At 39.2% G+C, this 27,432-nt stretch overlaps 2 protein-coding genes across 3 annotated transcripts; both read right to left on the bottom strand.

Moving 5' to 3' along the window:
• Nucleotides 1-296: 296 nt before the first annotated feature.
• rhot2 (ras homolog family member T2) lies at nucleotides 297-9,666 on the bottom strand. Of its 2 annotated transcripts, none has more exons than XM_029527077.1 (20): nucleotides 9,510-9,666; nucleotides 8,800-8,858; nucleotides 8,171-8,252; nucleotides 7,952-7,995; nucleotides 7,726-7,779; nucleotides 7,557-7,609; nucleotides 7,221-7,329; nucleotides 6,934-7,035; nucleotides 6,754-6,852; nucleotides 6,550-6,658; nucleotides 6,337-6,457; nucleotides 6,026-6,110; nucleotides 5,763-5,908; nucleotides 5,546-5,646; nucleotides 3,909-4,039; nucleotides 3,700-3,780; nucleotides 3,482-3,604; nucleotides 2,779-2,981; nucleotides 888-2,600; nucleotides 297-777 (listed from the first exon to the last, which is right to left on the bottom strand). In XM_029527077.1, exons 1-19 carry the CDS (start codon nucleotides 9,544-9,546, stop codon nucleotides 2,483-2,485), a joined length of 1,857 nt encoding a protein of 618 aa, XP_029382937.1. In that variant the 5' UTR covers nucleotides 9,547-9,666; the 3' UTR covers nucleotides 297-777; nucleotides 888-2,482. The 2 variants fall into 2 exon arrangements, with proteins under 2 accessions (XP_029382937.1, XP_029382938.1); XM_029527078.1 differs by having other exon boundaries at nucleotides 2,779-2,978.
• A 778-nt stretch (nucleotides 9,667-10,444) lies between these two features.
• wdr90 (WD repeat domain 90) lies at nucleotides 10,445-27,423 on the bottom strand. The gene is made up of 43 exons (XM_029527479.1): nucleotides 27,168-27,423; nucleotides 26,942-27,033; nucleotides 26,367-26,543; nucleotides 25,644-25,782; nucleotides 25,349-25,519; nucleotides 24,971-25,097; nucleotides 24,542-24,609; nucleotides 24,123-24,235; nucleotides 23,742-23,969; nucleotides 23,526-23,588; nucleotides 23,347-23,415; nucleotides 23,160-23,270; nucleotides 22,811-22,956; nucleotides 22,652-22,709; nucleotides 22,269-22,387; nucleotides 21,270-21,431; nucleotides 21,018-21,148; nucleotides 20,775-20,891; nucleotides 20,030-20,265; nucleotides 19,416-19,552; nucleotides 19,031-19,161; nucleotides 18,713-18,843; nucleotides 18,360-18,521; nucleotides 17,785-17,913; nucleotides 17,501-17,634; nucleotides 17,374-17,414; nucleotides 17,161-17,283; nucleotides 16,806-16,961; nucleotides 16,606-16,688; nucleotides 16,419-16,521; nucleotides 15,800-15,921; nucleotides 15,414-15,570; nucleotides 15,087-15,277; nucleotides 14,844-15,012; nucleotides 14,538-14,658; nucleotides 14,019-14,187; nucleotides 13,058-13,180; nucleotides 12,610-12,778; nucleotides 12,291-12,421; nucleotides 11,835-11,978; nucleotides 11,458-11,574; nucleotides 11,256-11,340; nucleotides 10,445-11,140 (listed from the first exon to the last, which is right to left on the bottom strand). The coding sequence occupies exons 1-43, from the start codon at nucleotides 27,178-27,180 to the stop codon at nucleotides 10,983-10,985; spliced, it is 5,526 nt and encodes a 1,841-aa protein (XP_029383339.1). The 5' UTR covers nucleotides 27,181-27,423; the 3' UTR covers nucleotides 10,445-10,982.
• Between the last annotated feature and the right edge of the window lie 9 nt (nucleotides 27,424-27,432).

Genomic DNA, 27,432 nt, shown 5'->3' with positions numbered 1-27,432 from the left:
TTTTGCACACATTAACTGGACAGATAAAGCTCCAGTCTGCTGCTGGAGGATGCTGCAGACAAAGCTCACTGAATGGAGCCCTCAAAGACAAAACATGCCCTTCATTTGTGTATTAAAAAAAAAAGTGTTTATATATATATATATATATATATATATATATATATATATATATATATATATATATATATATATATATATATATATATATATATATATATACATACTTAAAATTACAAAATGAAAGCATCCAGAGTTTAAAATGTTTCTTACTGCTTTACTATGAATGGGGCACTCCAGAAGTAACATGACGTGCGCGGTAAATATCACCAGGTTATACCACTAACTACAACCATGCTGTCCGAATTACCTAAAAAGATGTTACTCATCCAGCCGCACCAAACGGCTTTGCTTGGCATTCTAGTTATGTAAACAAAATTAATCTCTTATTTATTCCATTTGGGAAACAACTGCGCAGATATGATGTCTCCTCAGGGAATATAATAGTGGTAAACAAAAAGCTGAATGATTACTTTACTACACAGAGAATGAACAAAGTCCAGTGTAAAACGGTAAACATCAGTACACCCCCCCCCCTCTCTTTTTTCTGTTCAACCACACAGAAGTGAAAATCCCAGCATCCTCGTCCCTGTGCCGCTCCAGACACACCCACCGCCGACTGGCTGCCCTGCCTCTCACCTGACGCGCTGCACCGCCGCCCTGTGGCCTCCTGCAGGAACAGCCGACCGGTGCTCACTGCAGATGCGAGAGAGGGGCCCCCTGCAACAGACACACTGGAGTGAAACCGATGAAAGCCCAGATTAGATACAGGTTACATTCTACATGGTTATTATAATGTTCAGAGTTAGGTGGAGGATCATCAAACTGACCTCAGTAAACATCTTCAGCCTGAGTGGTCAAAGAGGGGCATCCATCCTCTCAGCATACGTTGCTCTGGGTTTCAGATACTACGTGCAAAAGAGTAATTAAAGTTGATGTGCCTTTATCATAGAGCTTTAGTTTCATCAGCAAAGCAGAATATTTCCTTTGCTAGGTACTTTGAACTCTTTTGGTGATGAAGTAGATCACAAGGTATATACAGCAAAACCGAAATCAGCATGTTCACATTTAAACTGTAATGTGTTTTTTGAATCATCATGGAGGAAAAAACAAAAAGCAAAGGTTCAAGTCTCTCAAGTCTGATGCTCATACATAAATGCGGTAAATGTAAACAAAACAGATTTCAGTTCAAAATAATCCCCACCCATCCCAACATGAACAATGTTACGTCTTGTGGGCAGAACCCCCCCGAAAGTCTGGTCTTTTATTAAGCATCTACATCATCTCACTTTCAGTAAGAAAACAGCCATAATTTCAGCCGCATAAGTGTGTCCTGCAGAAACACCAGCTAACAAAGACATCAACATGACTGACCCATGTTAGGGTAGAATGCAACCACAGATTATGTAAAATGGTCAGTGTATGCACAGTGGCGAGTGAATGGGAGTAGAAAAAGGAAGATTACAAATCTATTTCAGTCTCAGTTCAAATTAAATTTGATTTCAATGTTAACAGAATGATTGAAAGCACAGATATGACCAGAATTTTCTGGAAGATTTTGACATTTTGAGATACTGTTTCCTTTTATAGGAGAAAATATTTATTAATTACTGGCAAATGCATAAACAAACTGCAGTATTTCTCCCTGGTATAGCAGATCTGTGGAGGCTTTGCTGCTAAAACATTTCAACAATAAGATTCAAGCTAATTAAAATGTTTCACTCAGGAAATAACATGCTATATCTACTCATTGCTGCTGGAGTTATTTGGCAAATCAGATATGGACATGTGGTATCTGTGGTTGGTCATAAAGGAAAAGTGGCTCATTGAAGAATTTCAGCAGAGGCCAGTCAGCATGTCCTCTCCTTTCAAAATACATCATGTGCCATCCTTTGGTTCCTTAGCCATGTCAATTTGGCATTTCTGTAGTACGCTCAGGAAACACTGCATGTATATAAAACCTCTCCAATCTCGCAATTAACTCTAGTAGAGAAGTCAGGGGTAAGCAGATGACTTGAAAATATTACATTTGTGCATACCCTCTGTTCTGATAAAGCACCTTTTTCGATATTAACTGTCATAGTTCTGAGTGCTTGACAGGCTAACTCCTACTTAGCCCGGTTAGACAATGTAAGGCGGAAAAATCTGAGCATAGCAGTGTGGAGATGAAGATAATCACTGGCTTCCAATTGCCTTTGGATTTTTGTGATCTGTTGACTCAGAGAGGAGAACAAAGCGGAGGTGTCAGACACTAATAAGAGCAAAGATATGAAGAATTTCTTGGAAGCCTTTCAGGTCGCTGGTAAAATGATGCAAATTTTATCCAATTCAGCCTGCACTGGCTCTGAATCTGGTCTTGAAGGTTTGGTCTTGATGGATGGAGTGCCTGTCATCTTGAGATGATAAAAGCTGAGTTGGTTGATGGTCATTTCAGTCTAGCAACGGCCCTGTAGATAGCAAAGCCCAGAACTGCAACCACGGCTGAACCCAATGCAACTCTCAGCCAAAAGGATGTGTTGCTCATGTCGGAACCATTCAGATGTCTGGGATGCCAGGAGAAAGAAAAAACAAAAATTAAAATCACTGAAGGTCAGCCACATGAACTTATGTACAGATGGGGCTATTAATTTTCCAAATCTCTTGATTCTTTTACAATCGCTGCAATTTTTAATTGTGAATGATCTTCTGACAAATTTTGATGTTTTTGAAACTAGAACATACGGATACATTGCTGCCCAGGCAAGCCTGGTGTAGATGTTCTTGCTGGTGGAGTCGTGGGACAGGCTGGAAAAAGAAAGCGGTGGAGGCAGTCGGTGTTTATAACAGAACTCTGCTGGGGTCATCCCGTGGAGCTGCTTAATTTCAGGAAGGTCCACCTTGGAGGCAACCAGCACACATGGGATGTTGCTCTCCATATAGTGCTGCTATGTAAAGAAATAAGAAATGAGAAGAGTGAAAACGTTGTTTCAAAAGGTCTCTAATGACATTCAGATAGCCTTTATTGCAATACATAATTTATGCAAATGAACCAAAATAATATCCATGACATGTTAAAATTCTTTCCTCTGAGAGAGCACATATCTAGAGTTCTGTTTCTCTCCATTTTTAAATCTTTGAGTTCCTGGCCTCACTTGTATTCTTTATCATTGTGGTGCTTCTTTCCATGCGAGAAAGAACCATTCCATAATATGATGGATTATTTTACCCAGGTGGTTTAACTATCCAGAATTTGCTTTTAGCAATCACAAAAAAAAAAGCAGTTAAATTAGCAAAAGGCAGCGAGGTGAGCTGCAATCCTGGATTATGAGCTATGCCGACTGTGTGCAAACAACAGCACAAAGGGTTTAATAGACAACTTATGTGGGCACACTGCAAATTCTGCTATTGTATTTTAAATCCTACCACAGTTTCTATTGCAACTGACCTTGTATATACTGGCACAATAGTCGAAGGAATGTGGATCACTGGTGTCATACATGAGACATGCAACATCACAGTAGGCGTCTGATTGCTTTAGGAACTGGGCCTCCACATCCACCTCTTGGAGCTGAATGTGGGGAAGGAAAAAAAAGATTTCAGTGCTGAGGTTTTAGTCAAGAGGTTGGGCATCAACACTGAGATCAGGATGGGGGGGTCACCTACAATGAGGTACTTCTCCTGGTTGCTGACTTGGACAGTGTTTATGGTATATGGGGAGAAGGCACTGCTGGAATTTCCTTTATTCTGTACAGATGAAAGAATAAATGCAAACAAAAGAGGAAAACAGTGTTGATAACTATCAGAAGCTTATCAGTCCATTAATGCAACACTTGACATTTTCATTTGCTCTAGACAAGCACAATGTGCCGTACCACAATGTTGCGGCCCACAAAGGCCTGGAGAAAGGCTGTCTTTCCCGTCCCCCGTGGTCCGATCACCTTGCAGAGAAACACAGACCGCTGTGTCTGGTGCTTTTCTAGGTCTACCTCTTTGTCACGTGTCACTGCACATATAAACAAGCACAAATGCATTGAACCAACAGCACAAACACACAGGACTGTAATTCTGTTTAAGACTAAACAACTGAACACCTGCCTTAACTCACCAAATGGTGAAATGTGAAATTCTTTTTCTGATTTACTAATTTCCATTCTTTATTCATTTTTAATTGCTTGCTTTTTGATACAAGCACTGTGCATCACAATATCTCAATATATCATTAATATTAGCAATATGATAAATTTTTTGTTATTTTTATGACATTTTAGCTGTTAATTTTTCCAATATGTACATTTATGACACTACATTTAAGTAAAATAGCTCTCTCTGTTGAATGACTTCAACCTGTGATAAGGTGCCCTCTAGTGGCATCAATTGGACCAACACAAATCATAATAAGTGAAGTGGGGAAAAAAAAAAAAAAAAAAAAAAATTAATGGAAGACCTGTGTTGGGCACAGCAACTGATCCAGTGTGAGGTGAGCAACATAGGATCAAGGCATATAGTCAGAAGATACAAAACAAATAGTAAAAAACAAACACGCATAAAATGCAATTGAACTTAATATAGTTTTTGTCTCATTAATGGAACATAGCTTCTAAGTTTGGCATGAAGGTATCACAGGACACATGTTGTTACCATAAACAAGAAGGTGCACCCTTTGAACAGTGTTGACTGTGGGATGTCTGGGACTAAGCTTTTGTCAGATGTAACTCTATACTGCCACACATGACTCTGCTATTTATCAGCTGAACTTGAAACTGTGCTTTGTCAGTCTCAGCAACTGTGGCATTATATTAATGATTGTAGCATGGTCAATGCTTAAAAGATTGCTCCTCAAGAGAAAATGAATGCCCTTAACAAAGGAAAACCATCCAACACCACAGTTGGGATCAATGTACAACTGACAAGCGCTTAGAGCAACCACGGCACTGCCATTCTTATTGTTTTACTGATAAAATATCTTAAGATGAATGCACAGTTAATATTACCAACATTAATTTAAGTTTGAGTGACAAATACAAACACTTCTCCCATAAGAAAGATATGTGTTGCTTCCACAGTCCTGTTAACAACAAGTGTTCATCTACGAGAAACTGCGTGTGATTATTGGCAGCAAGTAGCATTACATCACACTTTCCAAGCATGTCATATCTTTCCTGGCAAATGCTCCTTGGACTGCAACTAATTTACACCCATTACATATTTGGTGACACTACACCCATGCAGATACGTGCAACTGTTTTTCACTTTACTATGAATCACTAATTGATAATTACCTGCTTAAACCAAGTGCAGCATGTTTAAAATCAGTGCAATCAGCAAATGCCAAGGTGAGATTTCACTATTCACTCACGTCTCAAGGACAGCTGTACAAGAACGTACATGCATTAGCCTACAATGAAGCCCAACAATCCAACTACAGTACTTAACAATGAGATTTCAAGGGGCATGTACAGTACAACAGATGAAATGGATCTCAGACTTCCTAATGCAAAGTCAAACACACCTGTAATTGCTGAAGTCTGTGACTCCTGCTCAGTGAGGATAGGGTAGCCTAGGTATCCTAGGAGCTCCAGGCAACGGTGGACGTCAAGGTATGCAGAAAGCCTGCATGTGAATGGATGGATATACACATGAGCTTTGAACAGTGCAGGACATAAATGACGCGTTACAATGCAAAACTACAGCATGCTTATTTCTCAATATTAGAGTGGGACACTTACATCCACTGACAGAGGTAGCTGTGATTGGAGATGTAGCCCTCGTCTGTGGTTGCCACAGTCATGTAGACCTCAGCACCCCATGGCATATAAGGACATACATAAAACAGGTTCCTCAGCTCTGTCGATGAGAGGGCAGAGTCTTTGTCCTAGGAAGAAGGAAAACTTCTTCATAACCCGAAAATGCTTGAATATTTAACTAGGAGCTTTTGTCTGTTTCACTTCAATTCTGATTGTAACCAAAGGCAGCTTGGATCCCTACTCACTTCATCATACTTGTTAAACAGCTGCTGGAGAAACTGGTGGCCCAAATGATTGATTTCTGTGGTGCAGCCGATGGGAACCCGTAGTCTGACAACAGAATAACAACATTTAGATATTTTGTGTGTATGTGAACACAGACAAATGTAACACATACAAAACCACAAGAACACACATAAAATAAATACAGTTTGATGTATGCAAATATCAAACAGGTAGAGAAGGCATAAATGCAACACTGTTACAATACTTTGGTTATCAGTACTGGGACATTTTACAGCTGAAATTAAAGATAGGACAGAACCAATCAACCTACTCAGGATAAAGATAATCATCAGTTAGTTCCAGGTTGTCGTCATAGCCAAATTTCCTGAGAATGGTCCAAGTGGTTTCATGTCGGCCTCTCTGGATAAATAACGTATTAAGGAACAAGAAACCTGAAAGAAAAAGGAACACACTTTTTTTTTTATTCAGGCACTGGAACAAAAGAGTTTATAGTAGCATGTTTTCATTCATGACTAATTTGCACCATTTAGTGTGAGGCCATTGTCCTGCACCCCATCACTGGTATTCTTCCAAACTACTGTCTTCACATCTTCTAAGGCTTGAGGTGCCAGAGGATTACCAAAACAAGATTTCTACAAAAAAGATTTTATATAAGATTATATAGAAAAAAAAAGTGATCTGTGTTAATAACATCTGAGAAAATATGTTGAGTGATTTTAACAGGCACCTGAAACCTGTTGAGTTCGGTGTCACTGAGGATACGGTCATTGTCCTGGTCAGAAACATAGAATATTCTGGTAAGGGCTCGAACACATGAAGGTTTTAGCTGGGGAAAAAAAAGAAAAGAAATAAGTGGATTGGAACAGAGACAGGCAAATTCAGCATCTTATTTCCAAAAAGGGCAGACCTGTTTGTCTTCAGGGTCATAAAGAGGGGCAGTGGGATGAAGAACTGCCTTCTGTGCATAGTAGAACAACTCAGAAATGTTTTTCAGGTTTTTTGCAGAACACTTGAAAGAGAAAATCAACATTATTTCAAATACGTTTACCTACACAGTCTAAAAGCAAGATTAAGTATGTGTCAATATTTCTGCGTAAAACTCAGTGACTGCTTGTCGATCACAATGGTAAGGTCAGCAGGTGTATGATGACTGCAGTGATTAGCAAAGAGGATAAGTCAATAGTTCAGCCTCACCTCAACACATGTCTCAATCTCAGAGAACTGGTTCATAATGGGAAGAATGGTTTCCATTGAGCTCCCAGAGCGAAGATCAGACTTGTTTCCCACAAGGATGATAGGAATTCTGATTTAAAATGAGAGGTTAAGTCTCATTACAACACTAATGAGATTTGTTCTATACTGTGACTTTACTATATATTATAACTTCAGAGTGTGGTACAGAAGACATATTCCCACTGATGATGCAATACTGTCACATTTTCAGCATTTTGGTGATTATTTTCTAACATTTTCAGAGTGACTCAACGCCACAAAAGAATTAAAATTTCTACAGAAGTAGTTTATACATACTTCTTCCCTTTTTCTGCATCTCCGTTTACTAAAGGTATCCATTTAGTTTTGATCTGAAATGTAGGACACAAATGCAGTCTGTATGTTAAATGCATTTAGTAAATATATTACACAGTAACACCAGTGTTGTGGAGCATGAGATTATGTCAACCAAGCAGGAAGTTAATACCTTGTCTATTGTGTCCTCATTGGTGACGTCATACACAACACAAACCACATTAGCCTGCAGTGAGGAGAGAAAAAAAAAAATTAGAAACAGACAGCAGAATTAATTTCATGTACTCTAATTAAGCCCCATATGTTACCATGTTCAGGACAGTTTGTAAATGATCAAAAATCACAAATAAGGATCAGCTGTGTGCTGTTTGGTCATTAGTGATAATAAGTGTGCTTACCTTGATGATTTCATTTCTAAGGATGTCATCACCCTGTTCTTTTTCTGTTGAGGTCAAAGATAAAAAAAAACAAAAAAAACAAAACAGACAAATTGCATCGTACAGACCGACATGTAGTGTCTACAGCTTCTTGTTTTACAACAGCTGTCTTAATGTGTACTGAGCTCGCTCAGACAGTGAGCTAATGGCAGTGTTGAGTTAGCCTTCAGGTCATGTTACCTGAGTAGTCCACTATATGTGTAGGCACCTTCTCTGGAGTCACATCAGCAGGTATTGTGATTTCTTCAGCTCTAGAGGGAACCTGTCAGAGCATGCAGATCACTGATAAACTCACCAGGTTATCAGGCCACAGCTTCGCATGATGCTGACTCAGTTGCAGCATCATGCATAATGGAGCAGTCCTAAAAGTCACAAATGCTGAGCAAAAACCTAGTGCTTTAGGACGGTGAGGAAATAAATTCAAACAACTAGGCTGGCAGAATCATTTTAATTCAACAGACTAAACAGTATTCTGATGTTCTAGTTATGCTGCACAGGATCATCATTGAGAAATTGAAATTTCAACTTGCCTACTTCTGTTACAAGTCAATTTTGCATTTGAAGCAGCAAGAGAAGAATATTTGCAAAGGACAATGACAACACTTCCTTACACAAACAGGGATGAATTTATTGGCTTGCATGCCATAAATAGCAGAAAGAAACAATGTTTTCTTGAGTGAACTAACATGAAGCACTTGGCTGAGTATTGATAATCTTTGAGTAGTTGCAGCTAAATTTAGCAAACTGAGGACAAACCAGGCCACAAGATGAAGGTAGTGACCTATTTGACCAGCTGCACTCTGCCTTACCTGCTCGGGGAACTCCTCTCCAACCAGAGACATGATGAGAGATGTCTTCCCCACCTTGGCTGATAGGACAGAAAACACAGAGTGGATCAGGTGATCTGCCATAACTGCCATAACAAATTATTTATTTTGGCCTATTCCTTGTGTTCAATGTGGTTGTGGTTTTATTGACTGATCCTTATTTTTAGTATTATGATTCAGTGAAATGGACTGAAGGTCTGCAAGTTAGTGTGACATGGAGCAAACACTGTTTTAGTGCAGCTGCACAGGGAAGTGTTTATCAGAAAAACTATATTAAATTAAATGTCATCAAAACATGATGCCTCTACAGGATACCTCAAAACGGCCAGCAGACTAATGAACTAGCAGGAATGTGTTATATGCCCTTATTTTACTGATTCAGTCATTTAGTTTCTGATGTCTGACTGCAGCTGACATTTACAGTTAGCTCGCTCTAATGGTTTCCTGTTTAAATTCAAATTAAACACTTTGTAATCAAGTTAGCTAACAGCTGACGTTCGCAGATTTAAGTTACTCTTACTTACTTCGTAGAAAACATACACATTTTAATACGCAGCCAACATGAAAACATTGATTTTGAGTACAGTAGCTCTGTTAAACAGGAGTAACGGGGCGGATTCAGCTCCAAGTTGTTCTGTTAGCTTAAGCAGCTAACAGGCTAGTCCGTTAGCTGGTCGATGTAAAAGACTTACGTTCCCCCAGCAGCAGTATCCGGACGTCCTGCTTCATGTTTCCTCTGAGTGTGAACAGTCAGACCCGCTGCGCTGCTACTGTGGCATTTATCTTTCATTTGAATGTCAAATTCTGGCTCAAAGCAAATGAGTGCCTTCCCACAGTGAGAGCGACGAGATATGCACCCAAGGTGAAAGAATATCGTTCCGGTTCATGGAGGAGATGAAGAGAGGGCGGCCCCTGCAGGACGAGCAGCGCAGCTCCAGGAGACACACTGCACATCTGGACGAAACCATCCAGGAGACACACTGCACATCTGGACGAAACCATCCAGGAGACACACTGCACATCTGGACGAAACCATCCAGGAGACACACTGCACATCTGGACAAAACCATCCAGGAGAGACACTGCACATCTGGACTAAACCATCCAGGAGACACACTGCACATCTGGACGAAACCATCCAGGAGAGACACTGCACATCTGGACAAAACCATCCAGGAGACACTGCACATCTGGACGAAACCATCCAGGAGACACACTGCACATCTGGACGAAACCATCCAGGAGACACACTGCACATCTGGACTAAACCATCCAGGAAATACACTGCACATCTGCAATAAACCATCCAGGAGACACACAGCACATCTGCAATAAACCATCCAGGAAACGCACTGCACATCTGGACGAAACCATCCAGGAAAACGCTCCACCTCTATCTGAAATCATTGCCCGATACTTCACTATATCTTGAAGGTACAGATGTTTATAATCCAACAAATTTTCATTGCTTCTATTGCTTCCAACCCTAACCCTAACCCTAACAGAAATAATATGAAGCTATTATAAAAAAAATAATAATAATAATTCTGTCCAACACCAACAGCCTATGAAAGATATATTTTAATGATTGTAATGATTGAGTACAAATAACTGAATAGTACTGAATTTAGGCATAACCATGTAATTAGATTGAGATTTAAATTTAGAAGCATGAGAGATTTTGTCAGTGTTCAAATTGGAAGCCCAAGAGGATTCAAGTGAAATGTGAGCAGTGCACCTGTCCATTGTTCTGTAGACAGTAAACTCAGAAATGTCTGTTAGTTGCAATCTTCTTTTGTGTGGGTGTGTATAACCTTAATTATCTCACACTGCAGAGTGTAATTTTTACCATCACGTTTTATTCACATCCCAACCTAAATTAAATAGTCTTACCAAAGGAAATGATTAACGTCATGAATTTCACTGTGGTAAATTTTATCAGAGCACTACTAAGTTTATTGTCATGCACAGTTTAAAGTTTTTTTTTTCCATTCCTTTAAACGTACATGACAATTGTTTTAACCATTAACTATTAACTATAAAATATTCAATAGATAAAAAATACAATATACTACAATAAAATTACATAAGGTAACAAGAAAAACTAGGCTCTTCTGAGTTGTGAGAACTACAATGTGCGGTTATCATAAACAAATCTGAGGCCGTCAGAGGCCCCGCACCTCCCACAGCAGGATTTCATTAAAGGCCACCGTGAATAGAAGAGTTCCAGAAGGTGAGAAATGGCACATCTGCAGTGAGTCGCTGTGCTGTAGGAAATCCTGAAACCTGCCGCTGCTCGATTTGATCACCTTCAGTACTCGCTCTGATAAGAGATGAGACAGTGAAAAAAATCCTGAAGTCTCTGCTTCAAATTTACATTAATCTTCTTCTTTAGAGCAATCACCTTACAACACATCATAAAAGCTGAAAAACCTTACCCTGTGATCCTACAGCTATGAGCTGACTCTTAGATGAGAGGCCAAAGCATGTAGCCCAATGTGGCAGGGAAATCTTTTTTATTATCTGTAAAAATATTGCACACATATTTGTGGACAATCTGTCAGAAATATGTGTTCTTACCAGATTCAGGAAAAGTCCCACTATTGTGATAGAGCAACAAAGCGTGTAGAGCTGCTGTACCTGTTTTTTAGTCAGGCTGTAAAACAACAGCTCTTTCTCTACTCCATAGCCAGTGTAGACCACCAGGTCAGGATCAGCTGGGCAAAACGCAGCCAGACTGGGAGGTGGGCTGTCATCCTACAATACAAGCATTGTTTTAATACAGAAACTCCCTTTCAGGCAGTGGTGGGTTACAAATTAGTGCCATAGTTCAGAACCTTTCTTTTCTTTTTTCTTTTTTTTTTTTTAATCATCTATAAAATGTACCATAAAATATTCCAATATGTATTTACTTAACAAGAAAGAGATGATTGAGCCTGAAATTAAAGAAATGTTGAGTGGCATCTCTAAACATTAAGTAGAATTATCTCCACTATTACTTAATATATAGACGGTACCATGAAATAGGCTGGGGCAGGAAATGTCAGCCAGTCTAGCAGATCACACTTGTCCTTCAACCAGTCGACAGCCCACACACTGACACGTCTGTCCGAGCTGGCAGCCAACCACATCTCGTTTCCTTCCAGTCCAAAAGGCTTACACTTGGGATTTGAAGATAGAAGATGTCAAAAAAAAAAAAAAGAAAGAAAGAAATCTTTAAATGTCACAAGAGCAAAGAAAGAATTTCAGTGATAACCTTATACACAGTAGCTGCAGAGAAAATTTTCTTTGAAAAGCGAGGTGATTTTAAAAGATTACTTCAAAACTAAATAGTATAGTTTTATCTAGTGTTTTTTTAAGCGTTTGAAAAGTGATGACTGTTGCAAAAACAACTCTTTGCCTTTCTTTTTTACTCTGGAGTCACGTTAGTCTATGATAGAGCTCCACTCCTTGGCCTGATTCATTAATCTGACCTCTTCCTTCACACACTGGATGGTGGTAATCTGCACTCCTTTGTGGTCTTTGATGACACGGGTAGTAGCTCCATTCACTCGGCTGCTGACAGCTACCAGACCATTCTTACCCCCTGACAGGATCACCTGACCTGTTAGGGACCAAAAACAATCAAAGCTGATGACACACAGCAGCTTTAATACTAGATTCTTTACTGCTAGAACATGAACTCAGTCAGACTCTTCTGGGGGCAGCTCAACCGTCCAATGAACTGTTCTTCAGTGTTTGATCATTGCTATAGCCACTTGATAATCAGAGCGCACTGTTATCCTATCTCACCATTAGCAGAGTACTGGATGGCAGTGACAGCTACGTGATGAGGATGCAATTTCATCTCCATCTCAGAGGAAGAAAGCCGGAAGATCCTCAAGGTCCCGTCACTGTATCCTGCAGCTACACATGCGTCATCCTTAGTGGCCGAAGGGCTCCAACAAACACAGCAACATGCCTGACCCAAAAAAAAAATATATATAAATAAATAAATAAAATTATGCAATTGTGGTGTACAGTGGCAGTGACTGAGCGCTCTTACAAAATGTCTTGCTAGCCACAGCCTGTCAGCAACTTAAGATTTGTGATTCTATGTAAAGTGCCTTGATGTAACTTTGTTATGATTTGGCGCTATACAAATAAATCTGAATTTGATTTGATTACTTTTTTTCTTACGCTTGGAAAATAATCAAAATCTCTCTTTACTGATGAAATCAGTATATTTTTGTGCCCTCACCTGATTGAGAACCTGGAACTGAACCACCAGTTCGTTGCTAGGGGTCGACCAAACCCTCACACTGCCATCCTCACTGCAGGTGGCAAAATGGCTTTCATCAGAGCTAAACACCACACCGTTCACCTGTAAAACAGAAAAAAAAGGAGAAACACAAAGATAATCAACCTTGTGTCTGAGTGCAATGTTAATAAGAAGAAGCTAAAATGTTAGGTGGTCACATCGCATCATTTTAGCCCTCCTCATCTGGAAAACTGCAACTTGCTCCCGCTTCATTCAGATAAACACTTCTTCAACAACCCCCCCTCTCTTTTTTTTGTCTTATCACTTGCCCCCCAAATTTAAAATAAGTATGTTGAGTCATTTTAAGCAAAGTCTATAAAATGTTCCACATTAGTGCTTAAAAGGGTAAAATTTTAAAAGGCTTAAGCAGAATACACACACAAATAAATAAATACATAGTGATTATATAGTTCCAAGTTGATAATAATTATCAAATCTATATTTTTCAGGCAGGGCTTTCAACAGTTATGAAACCTAAATGGCAAGAACTCTTGTTTGCTCCAAAGGGGGACACTGAGTTTGGCAGGAAGCAAATTAAGTGGCATAGTGCTACTAATTAAACTGTAGAGTATCAGTATGGTATGTGTGAGTTGGGTTGGTGTGTGTATGTGCTCTGTCTCACTTGAAACAAAAATCCATGCCAGAATCTCAGAAAATTATTACCCTTTTAGGGAAATGGCAGGATATGCAATGGCCTGCAAAGGCTATATTCATGTATTTAATGGACGCTGCAGTTGTGAAGACTGTTAACATAGCTGTACCTTTAATTCTTTACACATGTAACATTTCAAACAACCCGACACTATATTGCTGTTAAGTCTCTCCAAGTTCTAAGCTGTAAAGCCAATCCCCTGCTGGAGGCACACTGTGGATATGGTATTTTTTTTCATTGCCCTATTACCTTGGTCTTGTGTCCGCTGACCAGACGGATGCTGCGGTTATCTGACCAGCTGATGTACCAGAGGGTTCCCGCTGTGGTACCGACGATGCCCATGTCCATTGTATTATCAAAGGCTGCACTGACCATTGTCCCATCTAGCATTATTTCTTGTTCCAACACCACAGTGGTCCTATCAGAGGACACAATTGACCAAAATATTGAGCCCTTTGAAATTAATACAGACATTTTTGCTTGAGGATGTATTCTCATTCTTTATCAGGTTCAGAGATAAAGAATGAGAATTCATTCTGCACACACTTTTTTGCTTTTTAAAATGGATTTATTTTTATGCAGGACCTACAGACTGCTGCAAAGAAGAAGCTCAGATGGACAATCCAGAATTTCACATTCGTATAATCATACTGCGATTAAGAATATTGGCAATATTGTCACTGACAATATACACATTTTTACATGGTCTAAAAATGCATGGCACCTCAGATGAGGGGGAAAAAAACTGTATGAGAAGAAACAACAAACCTGTCCACACTGCAGACATTTTCCCGTGGCTTCACAGTCTGAACAGCTCCTACCTCCCACAGTCGCAACCAGCGGGTGTTGCTGCCAGTCAAGAGACGATTCCCTCTACACAACAGCACTCCTATGTCAAGAAACCATATCAATCTTTTACAAAAACAAATTACTCATATGTAACTCTGTAAAATTTTAAGCTTCGTTACTAAGTGAAATGATCTAGTATTTTTTTATATGTGAAATATGAAAAGTATTTAGCTGAAATCATTGCTATGTGAAGCAGATGTTGAGAATGCACAGTAAATTTCTTACCAATTTCTCCCTCATCAGCTTCCCAGATCATGAGGCAACGCTGTGTGTTAATGTTCCACACACCAACGTGTCCTCCATTGGTGGCAGTAAACAGAAAGGACTCCTTGTGGTAACAGAGGGCTGTCTGCTCTGCATCACTAATCTCTGCTGGTGCTTTTACCCTTTCCACCTACAAGGGTGAAAGGTCAATCCTAATAAACCAGAATAAATGTGAGAAAATATTTATCCAAAAGCATTCTTTACCTTGAGGTCTACTTCCAGGCCATGGGTGTGGATGAGGCAGAAGTAAACTCCGTGGCTCCCAACACATGCAAGCTGGCTGGCTGCTGAAGGGCTGAAGGCTGCACCATGGATCGGCCCTGACATTCTCACATTGGACAGCAGCTGGTAGGTCTTGCTGCTCCATAAAGCTACTTCTGGGTCAGTGAAGTCTCCTAACAAGGTGTTGGAAGGGAACATTGATTAGTAGAAGCAGCAATACATAAACAATTAGCATACAAGCATAAAGGTATTATGGTTCGAGACACAATATATGACTGCAGGATGTAAATAAACTCAAATTTTGCTCACCAATAGACAGAAAGAAACGATCATCTCTGGAGAAAGCAAGACTTTGCACTGCCCCTTTGTGGTGGGAAATGGTATTCTTACAATTTCCATTCTGGACGTCCCAAATGCAGATGGTACTCCTGCTACCATTATTGCCTCCAGATGCTGATGCCACTGTCTAGGCAGGTGATAACACAGAACGAATTAGAATGGCATAACACTGTGTAGATGTACATAAAAAAAACAAACAAACAAACAAACAAAAAAAAAAAAAAAAACTATGAACGTAAAACTAAACTGATTTATGACCCTTGAGTTCTCCAATGCCCCTTTTTTTTGTTTGAATTGTCGCAAATGCTGGTCCACACATATTGAGCCATTGACAATTATTTTTGTATGAAAGGTACCTGTGCATCATTTGAGACTGCAAGACATGAGATCTCGTCGCTGTGGCCCTGCAAGTGTCTCTGACATCCTGTATGGAGGTCCTCCACCACCACCACACTGCCACATGAGTATGCAAATACACCTGAAACAAATATAAAGGGTAGAAAACAAAAAGGTAATATATGTATTTTGTGGATCTAATTTAATTTTGCTAAAAATTTGTATTCAAATTTTAGAGCTCCTTTTGGTTTATTTGTTTGTAATTATGTCTTTTTCCTGGGCTTTGGGTAATTATATTGGGCATGTTTCACCATTTCCTGACACTTGAAAATTAAAGCAATTAATTAAGTAGATAATTGGCAAATCGAAAAATTTGGGGAACATAGCTGCAGCCCCATTTTACCTTGAACAACATGCTCTGACATATTATACGTTTAACATTACTTGATCCTTTTATTAGATGCAGTTCAATTGTTACAAGCCTTTTACATCAACAGCTAGTTGCTCAACTGACAAGTATAGAGTTGTTGGAATAAAAGTCCACTAACTAACTTTATGCTCCCTACATAAATCTCAATTAATGTTATCCACTTTATTTCACTCCTTGTCATACATTTTTAATTTGTATATTATGCTAACCTAGGTCAGGGCTCCACACCATATTGCCACGCCCATTGCCATTATAGCCGATCACTGCTTTCAGCTTTATGCATTCTTCTCCTGGTTGAGGAGTCACAGCAGCCTGGATCAGAGAAAACAGTAAGGCCAGAGGAGACACTAAAATAACCATTGATTACAGCTTATAATCACAGAGTATGATCTGTACCTGATCAAGAGTGGAGGCTTTAAAACGTGCAATGAAGTGGCTGTAACAATCTGGGCGTACTGGCCTCTTCTCTTTCAACTCAGCTTAACAAAACAACATTCATTGAGCGAAAATGTGAAAAAAGCTCTGTTACAATAACAAAATAAAGTAATACAAAGTCAATTCGCGTCCAGTTTTGGAAAATATACTGAACCAGTTACCGGTCCCAGTATGGCTGGTATTCAGGGGAGATGTGTTGACCAGCTGTGTGACTTTGAGAAAGGACGTGGCAGGTATGGGATCTGATGAGGGTGTGGCTTGGACTGGAACAGTTGGGATGCTGACAGTGTCATCACAGAGAGACACAGAGTCAAAAACTGCAGGAGACAATCGGGAGGGAAAAAATGAAAAGGAAAATAAATCATCAAGCCCCTGTATACAATGAATGCTTCTGTTTAACCTTTAGAAACAAATAAATTGTTAATTTACATTACATGCATGAATTTGAGTTAAGATTTCCAGCTTGTCAACTTTTATAATCAACAAAATAGGATCTGCTGGTAATTTAAAACTTACCACCCTGGTCAAGCAGGTTGTTTATACTGCCAGGCTGTGAAGGGGGTGAGGCAGGGAGTGGTGCAGTCTGTCGAGGCATCCCACTGGACAACTGACCTCCACTCACTTCAGCTTTAGGTTGAACTGTAACAGAAAAAAATTGATACAAGTATGTAATTCCTATTTAAGATTGGTATAAGGTCCATCAAATCCACTGAAACTATGTGAATATACCTGATTTAGGAGCTAAGAAGGAGCTTATTCTGACAGGGGAACTGTGGGTGAAATAAGAACATGGACATTTAAAAAAAAAAAAAGTTGTTTAATACAAAATAAATAAATCAATAATGTGGATTATTACCTGCTGTCAACTGAGGAGTAATCAGGAAGTGCCAAGAAGTGCCAAAGAAATATGGCATCTCCAACTGAGACAACACCAAGTTGGTCAGGGGTGAAGCTCACCTGGCAGATGGGCTGACTGTGACCTATAAACATCTGGTTTAAACATACACCTCAGTTACCACTGACATAACATAGACTACTGATACTTCTAGTTTTAAGTGAAATACAGAAAACTGCAGTTCTTCGTTTTAGAATTATATCTTAGCCAGTAGTAGGGCTTATTAATTCAATTTAATTGGTTACCTGTGAGTTAATATCGAGCTGCATGTTATAATCCCACACTTTCACAGTGTTCTGTCCTGCTGTCAGCAGGAATCGACCATCCTCACTCACAGCCAGGGACGAGCACTGGTGTTTGTGCACATTAGACATCTGTAGGAAATCACAATGTAATTCCCAAGTATGGCTGAAAAGAGGACTGATCAAACGATTGAGACATCCTGTGTGTGTGTGTGTGTGTGTGTGTGTGTGTGTGTGTGTGTGTGTGTGTGTGTGTGTGTGTGTGTGTGTGTGTGTGTATATATATATATATATATATATATATATATATATATATATATATATATATATATATATATATATATATATATATATCAATCAATCTTTTGTATGTGTCTATATTTACAGGTTAGGGTTAACCCTAACCCTAACCCATTATTGTAGTTTATGAGCTTATTCTCATCAACTATCAGTTACTGACAGATACTTACAGAACTCTTTTTTTAGTTACCTCTTTCTTCTCAAGTAAATGTTCAATCTTGGATTCTCTTAACAGATCATTTTTGATGCAGATATTTACATAATATCAGTGTTGTTACCTCTCGGAGCAGACGGCCTGTCTCTGTGCTAACCCACAGGATTTTGTTAGCAGATGTTGCAACCAGCAAGTGATTGATGGAGGCCAGAGAGAAGCAAACTTTCAATGCAGAATCCAGGCGGGGGCTTTTTATGTCCAAGATACTCACATCTATGTGGAGCAACTGTTCACAAATAGCATGGTATAAAAAACATAGGAAATCATAACTCCAAAAGCTCAGGTAAAATGACCAATACATTTTACTTTAAGGTAAGAGCCCATAAAGAGACTCCTGAATAATGAAAGGATGAAACTTGATTTACTTTAACAACAAATTGTAACAAAATAAAAAAAAATTGACAATCTTTAAGATACCTCATCAAGAGACCGGGCATCAGCGATGGTGACTATGTGCTCTGAGGGGCCCACAAAAGCCAGACAGCGGCTGTCTCTGCTCACTGCGAGAGCATCTGGAGCATGCTCACCACCTCGAGCCACCACATTACCTAGGTACAGAATTAATCTGATAAGCTAAGTTGGGTCTATGAATGCACAAAGTAAGTCCATGCACTATCACAGAGTGCAAATTCATACAATTAATGTAATTGAAGCTAGCTAATAAAATTGATTTTGTACCTGCGTTACTGATGCAATTGTGTTTGTGCAATAGTTTTTATGTGTGTTTATACATACATAAAACTCTGATCACATTGTAATCTTCCTCAGAGGAGTTGTAAAGAGCCAGAATGCCCTGGGAGCCGGCACTGTACATAAACTCCCCATCTGGAGAAAAGGCGAGACCCACAACTTCACCTCTGTGTTGACTTTAACATACACACGTAGAGAGAAATGAGGGCACAAATTAGTCTCTTGGAGAAAGAAAAACAAAAGAATCAAAGTGACTGATTCATTGACTGGTTACAAATCAACTAACCATGTAACAGAAATAGCATTTCTTTTCCCTTTACAAAATTGCTTTTCTTGACAAATCAAATTACTTATTTTTGCATTTAGTCATTTATACTCATGTCATTTTTAATCCTTCACATTTGGTGCTTCTAAGTTAGTTTAGACGTACTTGTGCTCAGCCAGCAACTTGGCAGATGAGATGTCAAAGACTCTGATGATGCCAGAGCTGAACCCACAGGAGAAGACCTGCTCACTGGGATGGAAGGCCACTGAACAGGGGCTGTCCTCAGACACAAAATCATACAGCTAAAAGCAGGAGATAACAATTTTTTTTTTATTTAAATGTATATATACCAGTGGCTTGAAGTTATTACATTATTTTTAGCAAATTAATTATTCCAAATAGTTTGCCTTCACATGTAGCATTTTATAATTTTGAGAGCAAAACGCTGAACAAAGGTTCACCAGGATTAACATTACTTTAATATATGTAACTTAGACTTTCTACACATAGGAGCTCACCATTTTTCCTTAGTTTAGTACGTTAAGTCACCAAATAAAGAAACAATTAAAGAAACTCCTCTTATGTATATCAGAGAACATCAGAAGTTAAACAATTAATGATGATTCACTCATACAGAAGAAACACATGTCTAAAAACAGACCAGGAAAATGACAATGGTCAGAAAGCTAAATAAAAAAAAAAAAAAAATGCTACAATTTTTTCCTCAACAAATTTAAATATTCCTCATACATATCAGCATTGATCTTATATTGACTGACCTGATGTAAAGAATCCATATTCCAAATGCGCACGGTGCCATCAGAAGAGGCTGTCGTTAGATGCCGACGGACACCATCCACGCTGAAGCCAAGCACGGTGTCTGTATGTGATCTCATAAGTGTGTTGTAACCACGGCTTCTCACATCCAGGAAACCCAGGTTACCAGTAGAAGTGGCTGCCAGCACTTGAAGGTTATCTGATGAGACTGACACCAGGCTCACAGGTCCCTCATGCTCTGGAAAAGAATGCGTATTATTGTCCAAATGTTTGCCCTGTGAGACAAGTACATGTGCAAATCTCAAATGTGCAGATGTTAATGTCTGTGCAACTTATAAATTTTTTTCTACTCAATAACTCAAATCTAGAGTAGAGAAAATTTAAACTGTGACATTTGGACAGTGAGAGAGACGAAATTTAATAAAATGTCAGTGTATTCTGAACTTTAAATTTGAAAAGGTATTCTACAACATTGTTCTCTGTAGTGGTGAAAAAAGTGAAACGATAACGGTTTAAGTTTTAAGTTGTCAGGCATTCATTGTAAATTTCCACTGGGCTTTGTCAGTTGTGAAACATAATGACAATTTAAGCACAATTTATGACTCATGAATTTTGTTTACTAAATTACCACTTTGTGAACCTAATCAACATTTCCCAGGGAGTGCATTGCTTCCTGTGGAGTGGGAACTGTCAGCTACAGTCATTTATGCTGCATGTAAATGTTATGCCACACCATACTGAGCCTACCAGCCTCCAGGAAGACAGCAGAAAAATCGAGGGGCCAGAGACGCAGGAAGCCATCTTCAGAGCCCGTGACACAGAATGATGAAGACACGCTGATGCTATTGATAGCAATGCCTGGACCTGGGACACACACACTCAAACAATTTCATACTCTCTCAGGCTCATTGCAGTTTCTTCTTCTGACCAACCAATGGTTCAAACTATGAATAACAAACATTTTCTCCCTCAAATTGATTTCCTACCCACCTGTGTTAAAAGTCCTTTTCTCCCTGCTCCCCATATGCTGCTGCTGTGCAGGTAATAGCCTCCTCACATTTCTAATAACAACTCTGCTATAGTCAATCTCAAAGATATGGCCACTTCGACTGCTTGCAAATCTATTGGAAGGAAGTCATAGAAGAAATATTGCAGTCTTTTCATAAAAACATTTTCCTGATCAAAATTTCTTCCACTGAAATGAAAACCCTGATGGTTTCATTGGCTGTCTTGGCCACTCACAGTGTTCGCTCATCAAGATGCTGGTTGGAGAAGTTCCCCTCCTCAAAGGCCACATCTGTGAGATCCAGCGAGTGGTATTCACCCAGGTTTACTGGACAGGAGCGCAGTGTGCCATTCCGCACTCGCCACAGACGAATATTGTCATGACCACATGACACCATCCTGAAACAAACACACTTGGAAATGTACTCATTTCCAAAACAGTTGGCATCTGGTCCTTTTCTGCTCTGCAGCCAACTAAGATACATCTTTCTACTGTAAAGAGTAGTTGACACAGGAAGGGAGCACCACACTGGATGAAAATATGGTAAGTCACATCTACAGAAGATATAAAACACTTGACAATCTAAATCTGAAGCAAAACAAAAAAGGGCTTTTTGACACTAAATGGTAAATCCTATGGTGGCATTTACAGCTTCAATACTCCAGCTCTTGCTAACAGCTTTTTGAATTTGATGCTTGAGATTTGACTGTTTGCAGCAAACTGAGTCCTCAAAGGGCTTGCAAATTCTATGATCACCAGAGATCAAACTGATCTGCCTTGAGGGAGCTCTGAGCAATGTGGGAACTTTCTAATAGACCATGCAGCTGCCTTGTTGTCGTCTCATGTTACATTAAGTACCATCCATTATGCTAATTCGACAATCCAAATTTTTCATTTAAAAAACAATGACATTCACTTGATTACAGACAACCATTATTAAAAATAAATAATAACTATTATAATAAAATAACTTCAGGAGGTCTTAAAGACTTAATTACCTCAACCAGAGCTAGTGACCTCTAAAAAGTAAAATATGTAAATATGTAATATAATAATTAGCTATCAATTTTATTGGATAAAGCAGAATGTCCTTATGTCATCATACTGTTACTCTTAGTAACTGATGGTCAATTCAAAAAGATACACAGAAAAATTGTTCTGAATATGCAAATGTGTTATTTTGGCTAGGGAAAAGTCAATTACATAAATAGCGAAAAATACGGAACCAAGGGTACCTTGTATCATCAAAGGAGGCAACTTTCATTGTGTGAATGTCCACATCTGTGTGTGCTTTTGCCAATACGGTCACCTCTCCTCCTCTACTAACATTTAGAGTATTCCACACCACCACCATCTGAAGAAAGTTATGCTGGGGTCAAAGACAAACTCAGGTAACAGCTTCAATGACTCACAGATCTTAATAAGAGTAGCAATTGTTGCATAGCATTACTCAGCCAAAGCCACGAAAAGGCAGTACTTAGCATTTAATTGAATCGGATCTCATTATGCCCAATGTCTGTCTCAATAGAATCAGAACAGAGTGAATGCCTATTTCCTTTGCACAGTAAAAGTAAGCCCTAAATTTTTCATGTCAGAGAATTTGGTTCATGACACTTACCGTTTTATTGTGGCTGTCTTTACCCACTCCACAGAGAACACCACCACTATATGAGAAACTTCAAAATGAAATAGATAATGAAAATGAGAAAGTTAGTGTGGGTATGTGTTCAATTAGAGGCTTTTCTATCTGAGTGCTTGTATGTATGCAATTGATTACTTAAGAGATGATAATGAATGAGCGTGAATCCTGAACATGGCCAGACAGTTTCCTTTTTGGTAGTTCCACACTCGAACCACACTATGATTGCCAGTTTGTGCTGAGGCCAGAAGTGTTGTGTTGCCATTAAAAGCTAGTGCAGACACCTACAGAGAAAATACACATGGAAAGAATTGTATTAAATTTTGTAGCAAATTCTCTTTATAGGAGGCCACTGCATTTGAAGGCTGGGAATTCAGTGAATGCAAATATCTAAGGGCTACAAAGGAAACTTCCAATCAAATTGGTCATCCTACAAATTCATACTTAAGAAATTCTGGTGTGGGGTAACACATCACAACTCATTTACCTTATCAGTGTGACCAATGAAGAATCTCTGTTGGTTTGAGGATATCTTCATTGAGACAATAATCGCATGACATGGATATACCACTGCATCTCCTGATTTGGTCCACAGGGCCTACAGCGTAAAACAGCACAACAGTTACACCAGATAATGTATGTGAAGCTAGCATGATGAAGGTTTAACACCATACATATTTTGTAGTTCCTCCTCCAAAGCCGATGATTCGATTTAGCTTCAGAATTGGGTCTGGAAGCAGCTTCTATTGAGGAGGCCAGAAAAGGCAAATGTGAACATTTTGTAAAGAGCTCTTAAACCAATTGTGTCTCAGCAGCCATTTTCATTTCACTCTCTACTTTTCTCCTCTCTTACCTGTTGTTTGCTTTCTTTGGATAATGGCAAATGGACAGAATGTGGAAGAGCACTGCAGACAAACTGAGAAAATAACATGGTCAACATTTTTAATGGCTGTATAGAACTATACAAAAGCATAATGTAGTCAAGTTTATATATTTTACTAAACTTCATATACTAAAGAGAGTGAAATGTGGCACACAATAACTTTCTTATTGATGTACAAAGGTTCACCTCTTCTTCACTTTCATCAGGATCTCTGCTAAAGGTGTCCTGGGGAGGAACAAATGCATGTAGTCCACTGCCATCAGGATGACGGGGTGGCTTGGATTGGTGTGGACTGAAGATTGCTGATTGCTTCTGCTGGTCATCATCAGGGCAAAGCCAACCAACATCCTGTTGAGAGGAGACTACACCCAACTCAGGTATGCTGGTCACAACTGTGGTTTGATTCCTCGGCAGCTAATATGAAAAAACAAAAAGAGCAGCCTCCTGGGTAACTACATTTTATTTAAAAGTTTTAAGTTAAACCATTTGCCATATTTATAGGAATAAACATCAAGTTGAGCCAATTCACAAGAGTGTCATAAAAGGTAGTTAATTTATTGGCCTTACTGATTTTGGGGTGGTGATCTGCTGCATGAGGGACACACGGTCTTGAATTGGTTTGCTAATGCTGACACAGTGAGACTCCTCTCTATTAGGGTTTCTTTTGCTGGAGAAACAGTCTGTGAAAAGCAGGGGGATAAAAGTCAGTAATTTAAAATAAATCCTTATCGGGATTAGCGAGAAGTGTGTATTCTAAAATAGATGTATTAGTAGTGTATACTGTGCATAATGTGTCTGTTTTAGAATAATGATTTGATTTTTTGAGCAAAAATAGTAATTCAACTTTAATAGAACAAGTAATGACACAAGCATAATATATTTCTGGTAATGATCAAAATAAAATTAATTGAGATTTATGCGTGGAAAAATAGTCGAACAAGAATACTGGGGGGACATGACGAGCAGTTTGATATTTGATGACTTACTGGCCTCAGGCCTTGGATTGCCTTTTTGAATGGAGTCAAAGGGTAACTTTGTTCCTTCGGAGGGAAACCTATGAGGATGGGATAAGATAAGAGACTTCATGACAGTAAACTGTGAAAAAGACTGTTGAGAGTAATCATTTTATATTTTACAAAGAGCTTCTGGAGCAAATGAGGAATAGGCCCTCGGATATTCTTATCTATATGTTCAGATGTTTACAGCCTGAGCACTGGACGTTTACAGTTTTGGCACATCCACATTGGCACAAGTCACAATATATTTGATTTTTCTGAGTGGCTTTCCATAGTACTTCTTCCTGTATGATGTTGTAAAAGTCAAACCAGGTAAGAGGTGGATTTACGATGAAAGGATAAAATCTTGTGTGTGGAAAAAGATGGTTCATGTTGCTCTCTCTGGTGAGGTAACCATACTTGATATAATCATAGAGGTCATGCCAGGAACCTCCCTTGGGTGCAGGGAACGACATCTCTCTGGGCATGGGACCTGTTCCCTGTGAAGAAGCCAGACCCATCAGTTTGGCTTCAGTGAAGGAAATACCTGTGAAAGTGAAAATTGGTCAAGAAATGTAAAAAGCAAATCCATGTAGAAAGTAGGGACTTTAAAACTGAAAATAATGAATACAGTGCTTTAAAGGGGACAATAAAGCTCAACTGATGAAAACACATATGTCTTTTCTGCAGCACGGATAAACCGTATTTCCATTTTTTTCATGTATTCAAACAGTGGAGAGCAACAGGTTTCTTTTCCAAAACAAGAGCAAAAACACCTCTCAAACTCACTCAACTCACCTGGATCTAGTACGAGGTCACTGGTAAACATGTTTTTCACTGCCATGTTGGCACAAAGCTTGATGGTCTTTAGGTGACTGTAGCAGCGGTTGAGGTAGAGAGAGAGTATGTACTGCAAATCCAGCATGAGACAGGTCCAACGCACTGAAGTAGGTGCCGGACCCAGTAAACCTGGAGCATAAATAAATAATATAAAATAAAATAAATAAAGTTACTACTTGAACAAGATATGGGTTGACTGAAATTACTTTCAGTTTCAACAAAAATCAATAGCATGCGTATACATGTATTTTACCTTGTCTTGCAGTTTTGGCTGTGCTTTCGTAAACTGAGTCTTTTGCAGCTCCACACAGAAAAGGAAACTGAAGCCAGGTAGCTGTGGACTTGAAGTCTTTGAACATATTTGAAAATGATATACGGACTACTTGGCCCTCCTACAAATCACAGATAAGAGAAATAGAAAATAGAGAATCAATATTTTAGAACTAACAAAGTTGCTGGAATTTTTTCTTGAAAAATGTGCAGAGAAAAGCCTAAAAATATGGTGCACATTTCCCATTGTCTGAGCTCATCACATGACATTAAAATACCACTTGAATCTAATCAAATATTACTCAAAATGTGCAAAGCACTGTGTCATCACAGCAAAAAGGTTCTGAGTTTGAAAGCTTGGCCCGGGGCCTTTTAGTGTGGAGTCCTGTTGGTGGCCAATCTGACACTTGCCCAGTGAGAGCTGAGAGTCGGGACTGGAAGCGGTATAGTGACAAGGGATGCACAGATAATGACATATCATACCATATTATATGATGTCATAATGTGTAGAATACTTCTCCTATGTGTGTTCTATTACGAAGACAAGGATTTTTGAGACAGAGCTGTGGATAAGGCTTATTTAAAATCACCCCTAGTCTCATTACTAGCAAAATAAGATACATAAAGCAAAGATACATCAATACTCTTGACTTCTTCAACATCCATACACATTCACAGGATCATCCAATAAAATTTGGTCTGATACCTCTGCAGCAACATCCAGGTGTACCACAAAGTATTTGCCCGGCATGGGCCTGAAAAGAAGGTAGAAATAGCGTCCTATCAACTCCAAAGATCGATTGCTGTTCTTCGGCACCAAAATGTAACCATTGGCAGGAACAGGAGCCCTGATCCGAAACACTGAGCACCTCAGTGTCTTGTCCTGGAGGTGGGGGAGAAAGAGTGAGATGGGGTGGGATAGATATCATGGAAAGCATGGATGGTAAATGTACTTGGGTACAAATCTTCAGAGTTAGAGGTGAGACTCCACCATATAAGTAACCATTTCTGTTACCACGTGTGCACTTGAAAGCAGAAATGACAAAAGCAGTTATTTAGCCGAAACAACGTTATGACACTCCTGGACTCCATTAAAGTAATTCAAACACAGCTCCCCTTAATGCCTTAAGGGCAATACAAAAAAAAAAAAAAAAAAAAAAAAGAAATTACACTGAGAGCAAAAACATCCAAATGTTTAAATTAAAAAGGAATTTGATGTTTAAAATACGAGTTTAAGCTTCACAAATCTAGCGTAAAGTTTAATGTGTAGCATGAAGTTACCATATATGCAGCTACATCCCCCTCCTTTGCTGATCGTCTCCAGTCTTCAACTTTGACATGTTTGAATATGTTTACATATGGATGCTGCCAACCTGCGACGACAAACAGCTCTCAGTAACAGTGAACTACAGTCACGATGTTTGGCGCCTCTATCACTGTCGTTTCAGTTGTATTTGATGTAACCTTGGCTAACGTCTGTCAATAAAGACGGTAAAACTAACTTTACCTTTGGAGGCCATTAGTGTGCTATCCACCAGTAGACGTCTCAGTCCTTCAGTTTGCTCAAACTGCAGCAGGTAATATAAAGTCGTGAGCTAGCAAACAGTTCAGTGGCCGGGAGGCTCCCTCGACTTTCCACAGCCTTTAACGAAACCAGCGTCTCACATCATTAGGATACTCGAAGTGTTCATTCCCGCTCAACATGGGCAAATACATAAACAAGAGCTTTGGTGGAACACCAAGCGGCTCCTGTAGCTACCGTATCCTTCCCG

The sequence above is a fragment of the Echeneis naucrates genome, chromosome 19 (assembly GCF_900963305.1).
Source record: "Echeneis naucrates chromosome 19, fEcheNa1.1, whole genome shotgun sequence".
NCBI lineage: Eukaryota > Metazoa > Chordata > Actinopteri > Carangiformes > Echeneidae > Echeneis > Echeneis naucrates.
Note: the sequence above shows the minus strand (reverse complement) of the source record. Positions and strands in the feature narration are given on the sequence as shown.

Bases quoted from the DNA above. Each gene is read 5' to 3' on its own strand.
- rhot2 (XM_029527077.1), bottom strand. From the start codon at position 9,546: ATGAAGCAGGACGTCCGGATACTGCTGCTGGGGGAAC. The intron at 6,458-6,549 runs GTGCAAATTAGT...TTTTTCTTTCAG, and splicing joins CAATGGCCTCACACTAAATG to GTTTCTTGTTCCTTAATACG. The intron at 3,781-3,908 runs GTACGGCACATT...TCATCTGTACAG, and splicing joins TTGTGGGCCGCAACATTGTG to AATAAAGGAAATTCCAGCAG.
- wdr90 (XM_029527479.1), bottom strand. The intron at 17,635-17,784 runs GTAACCAATTAA...TGTTTAAACCAG, and splicing joins AGCTCGATATTAACTCACAG to ATGTTTATAGGTCACAGTCA. The intron at 11,341-11,457 runs GTACAGCAGCTC...ATATTTTTACAG, and splicing joins ACAGCCTGACTAAAAAACAG to ATAATAAAAAAGATTTCCCT.